The 9,650-nt window shown below is 44.1% G+C and overlaps 1 protein-coding gene across 6 annotated transcripts in view; it reads right to left on the bottom strand.

The window, feature by feature from the left end:
* PRMT8 (protein arginine methyltransferase 8) overlaps positions 1–9,650 on the bottom strand; it is a 115,239-nt gene that overhangs the window by 66,650 nt on the left and 38,939 nt on the right. For 3 of the 6 annotated variants that reach the window (XM_019661009.1, XM_019661015.1, XM_019661010.1), the window contains exon 2: positions 5,700–5,885. The exons of 1 other annotated variant lie outside the window; for it this stretch is intronic. In XM_019661009.1, the coding sequence (XP_019516554.1) occupies positions 5,700–5,885 (186 nt within the window). The remainder of the gene's footprint in view (positions 1–5,699; positions 5,886–9,650) is intronic. 2 more of the 6 variants (XM_019661011.1, XM_019661012.1) reach the window with 1 other exon arrangement.

Here is a 9,650-nt window from a genome sequence, read left to right as displayed (position 1 = left end):
AATATATACCAATAACAAAAGATGAACACAAGTCACGTTTGATTTCTGCAGTTATAAGAGGTGCTCAAAGTGGTTACCATTAGCTTCCAGACATTTCTGATTATGGCAAACTGCTTGAGCATAGATAACATCTCTTAAAATGTGTATACATTTTTTTGGCACCCCTGGTATATAGAAATGTATATTAAAGGTGTGGGATCAACATGGAAGGAATATAAAGTTGGACTGGCCCAAGTTTATTGATATATGACCACTAAGCAGAGATTCAGGATTCACCATTGTAGCTCCAGGAGCTTGAAATGCTTCTAACTGTTGGTTAGGCTGGTTGACTGAAACAGAGGCCCAAAGTTAGCCTATACTAAATGAAATGTCAAAACTTTCTCGGTATGCTGAAGGGAAGGCTTAAGGAGATTGGAAAGTAAGAGTGCATTTGTCATGTGAGACCTACTCACCAACAACAGAGAACCTTTCACCACGGCTGTGAGAAATAAATTTGCAAGGGGAGTACAGCATCCTTGAAGAACTCTGTGGTTGTTCTTCTTTACCATTCAGCTATTACAGGAGGAATTTCTACTACCAAACTGAGATCCTTAAATGCAATGGGAATAATATCTAACTGGGATCCTGAGGTAGCAGGGGCCAAATTGCAGCAGTTAATCACCAAAGATGAGGTGGATGTCATTACTATAAAAGACACGGGAGCCAAAGATTATTCAGAACAGTCTGAGTTGCAAAGACCTCTAGTGTTGGCTAATTGATCATAGCCTCTCTAGGAAAGAAATAGATGGGAAGCATACTAAATTCTTGTTTCGTATGTTTAAACAGAAAGGTTATAGGTCTAGTGAACAGAAATGTGGCTTGAATCACCAAGATAAGGAGTCATAGCCCATCAGTTGATTCCCAGAGTTGAGCCAGTTCACAGACCTAGAACCCCTTGAATGAAGGAAAAGCCATGTCCCCTGAGGGAAAGTTTTGTTATATTGCCAAAAAGGATATGCTATTAATCATTCTCCCAGCCTTCCCTAAAAGGGAAACTGTTTATGGATCTGTTTCTATTGACTAATTTTTCTCTTGATTATGAACCAAATTCTCCTGTTTCTTCAAGTCTTATAATTCTTATTTTATGCCATAGATTATGTCTAAGGAATGATACTAGGTGAAGTTAGTTTTTGCTGTTATTTTCCAAAGTAATGTATTTTCCTTTGTTAGGCAGCTAGAGTTATGGGCTGGTCAGTTCAATCCAATCAGGAGTTGAGCAGGTTTAGATGGGTTTGTGGCTTTAATCCCTCTGTGAGGTACCTGAAATTCAATCACAGGGCTAAAAGATCTTGCATTTGTTTTTAAGCCCAGCCACTACTTCCTGTGCTGCTCCAGTGCTCATATCTTTGATCATAGAAGAAGTTGAATAAGGTAAGGGTTTGGTTAGATTGAGTTCACTTTTGGCTCTAAATTATTTGAAAATGAGCTCAAGTCTCTTTCTCCAGATGTCTGGAACCAAACACTACAAGACTGCTAGACATCAAAACTGCAAGACCTCAAAACTGTCAGACCACAAGACTGCAGGTGGCTTCCCCAGAACCAGGCACAGGGCATGGTGCATAATCCATTCTCTCCAAATAAGAAGTTAGGAGAGCACAGTGGTTATGTACACCAATTCTGGAGCTTGAATTCTTGCATTCAAGTCATAGCTCCAATGCTTTTGAGCTCACTGACCCAGAACATCATTTAGGCTTCTGTGTCTCAATATCCCTATCTGGAAAATAGGGTAATAAGACCACCTACTTTGTAAGGTTTTGTGATGGTTAAATAAATATAGTAAGTGTTACATAAGTGTTAGCTGTGGGGTTTTGTGACAACTATGATCCTTTTCATCCATGGAAGGAAATTGTTGAGGGTGACCAGAAAATGGAGGCAAAACAATGGCAAAGATTTCAGAAACTTCTCAATCACAGCCATGGTTAAAAGTCCTCACTGCCTTTCCTGATGGAATTAGATTGGTCCAATAAGTCTGCATAGCCTATCGTTGCTGAAGCAGAGCTGCTCAAGTGCCCCACCACCACCACCATCACCACTGCGGTCTTTAATTCATTGCATTTTGTCACTTCTTTGGCCCCTTCCTCCCTTCTTTAAGGCTCCAGACTGCAGGAGTTAGGTCCAAAGGTAGAACTCTGGAAGAAGAGAAGCTGTGACTTAGCAAATCTTCCCCGACTTGGCCTGCCAACAGTAAAGGCTCTCCCCGCTTCTACCCCTACTTTAATCATGCCTGGGAGAGAACAGCCCAAAAAGTCCCAGACATTTCGAACAGAGCTTGCCACTCTCTGTTGAGAACAATTCCCAGCCCCCATCTGTGGATGACTTTGTCTCCCAGCTTTCTTGCCTATTAAACACATGACAGCACAGTGACTAATTGCTGGGAAATGAAGCCCTGAAGAATCTAGTTCAAAAGAAGCTGCAACAAGATTGTCAAAAGAAGAGAGCTGGCCAGGAGTGGGATGGGAGCCCAGGGCTTGGGGCTTGGGAATACAGCCCCACTGGCAGGCAGCTGAGGCACCAAGCCCAGGGCCTGTCAAAGACGCTGAGAATTCAGAGCTGGGATCCGGGAGGTCAGGAAGCTGGCCCTCTCCATATTGAGCAGAGCCCTCAGTAGGCACACATCTGTCACTTCTGTTCCCATTCCAGATTCCATCCTTCTTAGAGGCCCTGTGATGGAAGGCCACAGCCCTCTCCCTAGTCCCTGCTCTCTGAAGGCTGAGTACAGACGGCATCCTCTCTGGATGGAACCATGGGATGGAAGAACAGAAGTGTCCAGAATTGCCTCCAGCCGTGCTCTCCAGCCCCAAACAGTGCCCTTTGCCAAACTCGGCACTTCTTGTTTGTATTTGCAGCCTAATCAAGCCCAAGCCATCCCACACCATGTTTCCTAAACACTCGCTGATCGCTATTAATCAGCAAGCTGGCCGTGCTGCTGCCTGCCCTGTGAGCATCTTGTTAATGACAGGAGAAGACTGCCAAACAGCCAGCTCGGCTCCGGATGGTGAGATATGGGTCTTGCCCAGACTGAGGAGGCAAAGGCATCGCTGTGAGCAGTCTGGCACAGGCTGGAGATCCCTGGCACAAGATAACGAGAAATGAGCAGGCCCTCTCTCTTTCAAGAACAATGTTAAGAGTGCATCCACTCATCCCCCTCCTCTTTTCCTACCAGGTAACCTTGGACACCTAAAACAGGGTGGAGGGAATGCTTGGGGTGAAGGAAGGCCAGCTAGCCACTCCTACATTGGAGACCTAAGCCAGGATCTAGAGCTGGCTGGCAGCAGCAGGAGGGATTTAAGCTAGGCAATCAGAAGTGCTTCCTGATGTGAAGGATTGCTAAAACTATGCTAGGACAGGTTACCAAGAAAAAAATGTTATCTGCAACTTACGGATCCTTTACTCCAACTTAATTAGCTCAGTCTACATTCTGTTTATATATGTTCATGTGCAGATTTGATTTTTCTATCAATACACAAAATTGAGGGAGCCTGTTGGTGTAATATTTATTTGATGACCTTTGGTGTCCTCTCCCAAGGGAGATCATACCTTGCTGGACACCTGGTCATGGTCCTGACCAGGCATCATCTGAGTGATGAGATTAGCAGCCATGTCAATAAGCCTTTGCAAATCAGGCGATGTGCCAAGCCCTGAGTTAGAGGCTGAGGAACCAAGTCCTGAGGAATTATAGAGATTAATAACAGCACAGGAGAGCACATCCCAGGTGCCAAAGTGGGGCCCAGCAAGAGCATAGCAATTTAGAGGGAGGTGTCAGAGAAGGCTCTGTGGGGGAGTGGAGACTGAAGACTGGGGAGGAGTAGGCATGAGGTGCACATCGTGGTTGGTTGGTTTCTGTGGGGGGCGATTTCAGGCAGGTCCAAGGGGAGGCCTCTGAGGGGTCCTGGAACTGCTGTTTCTTCCTAGAAATCTGCCCTGAAATAGGTGTGCAGAGCCACAGGCCTATTAGAATTTGTAACAACCTATTCTTTAATTAGGGGCAGGGTCTTGAGGAGGTAAGCTCTTGAAGGAGTTCTTTCTGCCTCCCAGAACCTCTCACAGGTCTAGGACAGGGCTCTGTACACCATCTCAACCCCCACCCTCATGGGGACCACTGTCATATAAGGTACAACAGCTCACCCGCCCACCCTGAAAGGGCATTTGATCCACAAGAGCTGCAAGCTCAGCTACCCAGGCCCTCCTGGGCCAGGATCCCCAGAACTAAACACAAGGCCCAATCTCCCCACCCCCACCCCACTGCAGGCCCCAGGCCTAAGCTTTTATATGGAGAGCAGTTCTCAGTGGGCCAGGCTGAACCCCTGAGCCTAGAAGTAACTGAGGGACCCTGTCTATACTCTCTACTTCCACATGGAATGACAAAGGAACCAGCAGGAACAAAGGCAACATTTCCAGAAAGAAAGAAAGAACTGTTTTAGAAACTGTATGGCATTGTAGTTACGCATGAAGCCCCCGAGCCCGAAACGTGAAGGTTTGATTTCTAGCTCTGCCATTTATTAGCTCATGACCTTGTGCACAAAGGAACCAGCAAAGATGAACAAAGGTTGAATGATGCCTAAGGTCTTACTTCGTCATCTGTAAAATGGGGACAAATAATAATACCAACCTCATAGGGCTGACCTGAGGAATAAATGAACCAATAATATCAAATGCTTGGAACAAAACCCAGCATGTTGAAAGCACTCAAAAACAAAACCAAAAAATGCTGGCTATTATTATTAAGCAGGTCATTTCAATCCAGAAAGGGTTCACAGAAGCACCTAATTGGAAGGGAGAGCTTCAAGACTTATTTTGAAAATTCATTTGCATAGCAAGCAAACCTTTGTTTCCTTTTCAATGTTTCTTCATACCATCAGGGGATAATAGAACTATTTTCTTCATAGGGTTCTCAGGAGGATTAAATGAAATGATACATACATTGTGCTTGGAACAGGCAGCACTCAGTTGATGTTAGTTGTTTATTGGGGTGGCTTGAAGAAGTGTTGGCGGTGATAAGGGCAGGGCGGGGGTAGAAGTACCATTGTGCCCACAGGACAGCGCAGACCTCTTGTCAGGAAGCTCTGTTCTGTGCTACAGCTCACATAAATCTTCCCCGCTATGGTGTGAGACAAGCATTTACACATAAGGATTTCCTGAGAATCAATCAGGGTGTCAGACCCGGGCCAGATTTCCAAGGAAGCTTGCTGCATTTTTTCCCCTGGAGACACTCATTGGTCTAGGACTAACCTAAGCGTTCACGTTCATCCCTGCCTGAAGGCCAGATATCGTGACCTCCAGAAGGACCTTTTGGCCTCAGGACCCTAGCTGCAAAGCATCTGAGCTCCTAGAGCAAGGACCAAGGACATCCAGTCCACCTGGATCACCTGGACTGAGGGTCGGGAAGAGACACAGGTGCCAGACCATAAAACAAAGCAACCCTGAGCACTCCTTGCTTACCACTGAGAAACAGACACACACTTCCACCTACTCACCTGCTCCAGGCCTGGCCCTGACTTCCCCCCTCTGCTCCCCAGGGGTCCCATGGATGGAGAGAGGATCAGGGGCTTCAGGACACTGGGAGAACTCACTTCATGAACACACTATACTTTCCCAGAGAACAGTGATGAAAATGCAGGGCCAAGCTGCCCCCATTCAGATACCGGCTCAGGGTAGTTTACCTCGTGGATCCCAAAGTGGGCATAGGAGTCGAAGTAATAATCTCTCGAGGTCATCTCCTCTGGGTTCAGCAGCTTGGACATCTTGCCCCGTCCTGGACAGCTAGGTTGAGTGGACACATTGTGGACACACTGCACAGGCTTGGGCGGGATGACAGGCTGAGGGGGTTGAGAGGGGGGACTGCTCACCTGGGGGGAAAAAGGGGGCCTGGTGTTAACAGTGGCAGCGAGGGCCTGTCCTCTGAGATTTCGACCCTGCTCCCTTCCCGCTCCCTGAGCCCAGCTCCTGTCGGCCACAGCAGCCACTCCTGAGGGNATATGTTGTGTGTCTCAGTTCAGGCTGCCATACAGAATACCATAGACTGGGTAGCTTAAAAAACAAATATTTATTTCTCACAGTTCTGGGGCCGGCCGAGTGGCTCAGTTGGTTAAGAGCTCGCTCAAGAGTTTGAGCTCTGAGCAACAGCAGTTCAATTCCCAGCCCGAGCTGAGCAGCCGCTGAGCTTCCAACAGATAGCAAGATGGCTCAGCTTAACAAAAAACAAACAAACAAACAAACAAACAAACAAACAACAAAAAAAAACAGTTCTGGAAGCTTGGAAGTCCAAGATTAAGGTGCCAGCAGATCCAATATCTTGTGAGGACCTGCTTCTTGGTTTGCAGATGGTTTTCTTCTTGTATCCTCACATGACATAGAGCAGAGTGAGAAAGCAAACCCTCTTGTCTCCTCTTCAAAGGGCACTAATCCCATTCATGTGGGCTGACCCTTGTGACCTAGTTAACTACTAAAGGTCTCGCTTCCTAATACCATCACATTGGGGGCGGGGAGGGGTAGGATTTCAACATACAAAATTTGGGGGGACAACTTTAGTCCATAGCTTTGTGATTTTACTATCATTCCATTTGGAATATTTTCTAATTTCTCATTATTTCTTGCTGATCCTGTTCTCAGTGCTGCTTAATTCCCAAATATTTGGAGATTTTCTAAATAATGTATTGCTTTTAGTTTCTAATCTAATTCCATTATGATAAAGAAAACACTCTGCATGATTTCAATCTTTTGAAACTCATTGAGATTTGTTTATGGCCCAGCATATGACCTACCTTAGTGAATCTTTCAATGTGCACTCAGAAAGAATGTGCATTCTATTGACTGGGGATGCAGTGTTCTGTAAGTGTCAATTAGGTCAGATTGTTTATGTCAGAAAATTGTTCAAATTTTCTACAGCTGTACTGATTTTTTTGTACATTTGTTCTATCGATTACCAAGATAGAAGTGTTAAAACAAATCTTTAACTGTGGTTGAGGATTTGTATTTTTCTCCCTCTGGTTCTGTAGATTTTGCTTCATGTTTCTAAAGCTCTGTACACACATGTTGAATGGCTTTGTATAATAACATGTCACTTTGGCCACCTGAGAGATATTTCATAGAATTCTCTTTCTACTATGTTTCTAGTTAGGATGAGTCACAAGGGAGACTCTTGTGAGATTTGGAAGGTACGAAGGAGGCAGGAACCATCTTATAGTGCGCCCATATCAGTGCCTATGTGTTGATTCACCTCATTAGCATGAAGCAGCAGCTGGGCCTGCAATTGTTCTGCCTTCTCCTCCAGCTTCTCTGACTCCTGGGTTGGCTGTGCGTGTTTAGCTCCATGGTGAAACACCCCAGGCTCTACAGGATATGTTCCACAAAGGTCAAAGGCAATACAATAAACATGTGTTTCGGCCTGTCCTCACAGGGTTCAAGTTTGTGCCTACGGGTGCTAGGTGTTCCTAATCTCCCCTTATTTTATAATTTTATATCCATATTCCTTTTCTGACTGCCTGTCCTGTAGACTATATATATATCCTACTGGATTAGCTTTAGAGTTTGGTACCAAGACTAGCTCCTGAGAAACAAAATCGAAGGAGGGGTTCTCTGAATTGGTTCTGAGTTTTAAAAGCACTAATAAGTCTATTGCCATTGGTAAAGAGGGCATTGGTAGTCAATAGCATGAAATGGCAAAGGAGTTACTCAAGTTTTAGCTTTAGATATCTGTAATAAAGTACCTATAGAAAACAAGACTGGATGACCAAGCATTTGCTACCTTAGCATATTTTAGTAAAAATAAGAAGTATAATGGGGTGGGCTGGTTGATTACTACTAACTATGTTAGAAAACTTGGAAAAAGAAAATCATGAGCACGGGCATTTAAATTTCCTAGCTCAGGGTCTGTATATAGTACCTAAAACTTTCTATGACTTCTCTGAAAAACAAAACAAAACTTATTTCCTACAGGTGCAGGGCCAAGATTTCTGAAAACCAAATCCAAAGTCTAATCCTACAAATACCTGAATTATGACACAAATTGAATTCACATCCTTGCAGGGTCTGTTTTGTTAAAGTTGAGGCACCTGTTGGGAAGAAATGAGATCCTGAACATTGGAAGGGGAGCATATGGGAAAATTCTGATGAAACTGGGACTTCAAGTCCCTAAATTACACAAGAGTTATTCTTTGCCAGTAGAAGCACCTCTACCCCTGCCTGAGGGAGTTTCCTTTTCCTGGGGAACCATATTGGTCTCCCTTGGGGTACTTGCTTGCAAGATACTGCTGATCCTCCTCTGGACCTACCCCCAACCCCCAACCTTTCCTGCTGCTATCCCTACAACTAGATTCAACTCCAAGCAAGCCCTGCAGGGTATAAAGTGTGACTAATGGGGGGGGGTGATACACACCAAAAGAAATACGTGCTGTTTCTGGTTTATACAGATTGAAAGCTGGTGGACATACAGAGGGTGTCAAAAAAAATGTATACACATTTTAAGGAAAGAAAAAATCTGTATTAATTGTAATACTAAATATATACCAATAACAAAAGATGAACACAAGTCACGTTTGATTTCTGCAGTTATAAGAGGTGCTCAAAGTGGTTACCATTAGCTTCCAGACATTTCTGATTATGGCAAACTGCTTGAGCATAGATAACATCTCTTAAAATGTGTATACATTTTTTTGGCACCCCTGGTATATAGAAATGTATATTAAAGGTGTGGGATCAACATGGAAGGAATATAAAGTTGGACTGGCCCAAGTTTATTGATATATGACCACTAAGCAGAGATTCAGGATTCACCATTGTAGCTCTAGGAGCTTGAAATGCTTCTAACTGTTGGTTAGGCTGGTTGACTGAAACAGAGGCCCAAAGTTAGCCTATACTAAATGAAATGTCAAAACTTTCTCGGTATGCTGAAGGGAAGGCTTAAGGAGATTGGAAAGTAAGAGTGCATTTGTCATGTGAGACCTACTCACCAACAACAGAGAACCTTTCACCACGGCTGTGAGAAATAAATTTGCAAGGGGAGTACAGCATCCTTGAAGAACTCTGTGGTTGTTCTTCTTTACCATTCAGCTATTACAGGAGGAATTTCTACTACCAAACTGAGATCCTTAAATGCAATGGGAATAATATCTAACTGGGATCCTGAGGTAGCAGGGGCCAAATTGCAGCAGTTAATCACCAAAGATGAGGTGGATGTCATTACTATAAAAGACACGGGAGCCAAAGATTATTCAGAACAGTCTGAGTTGCAAAGACCTCTAGTGTTGGCTAATTGATCATAGCCTCTCTAGGAAAGAAATAGATGGGAAGCATACTAAATTCTTGTTTCGTATGTTTAAACAGAAAGGTTATAGGTCTAGTGAACAGAAATGTGGCTTGAATCACCAAGATAAGGAGTCATAGCCCATCAATTGATTCCCAGAGTTGAGCCAGTTCACAGACCTAGAACCCCTTGAATGAAGGAAAAGCCATGTCCCCTGGGGGAAAGTTTTGTTATATTGCCAACAAGGATATGCTATTAATCATTCTCCCAGCCTTCCCTAAAAGGGAAACTGTTTATGGATCTGTTTCTATTGACTAATTTTTCTCTTGATTATGAACCAAATTCTCCTGTTTCTTCAAGTCTTATAATT

This window comes from Hipposideros armiger, unplaced genomic scaffold, assembly GCF_001890085.2.
Source record: "Hipposideros armiger isolate ML-2016 unplaced genomic scaffold, ASM189008v1 scaffold_332, whole genome shotgun sequence".
Taxonomy (NCBI): domain Eukaryota; kingdom Metazoa; phylum Chordata; class Mammalia; order Chiroptera; family Hipposideridae; genus Hipposideros; species Hipposideros armiger.
This window is presented reverse-complemented; position numbering and strand designations above follow the sequence as displayed.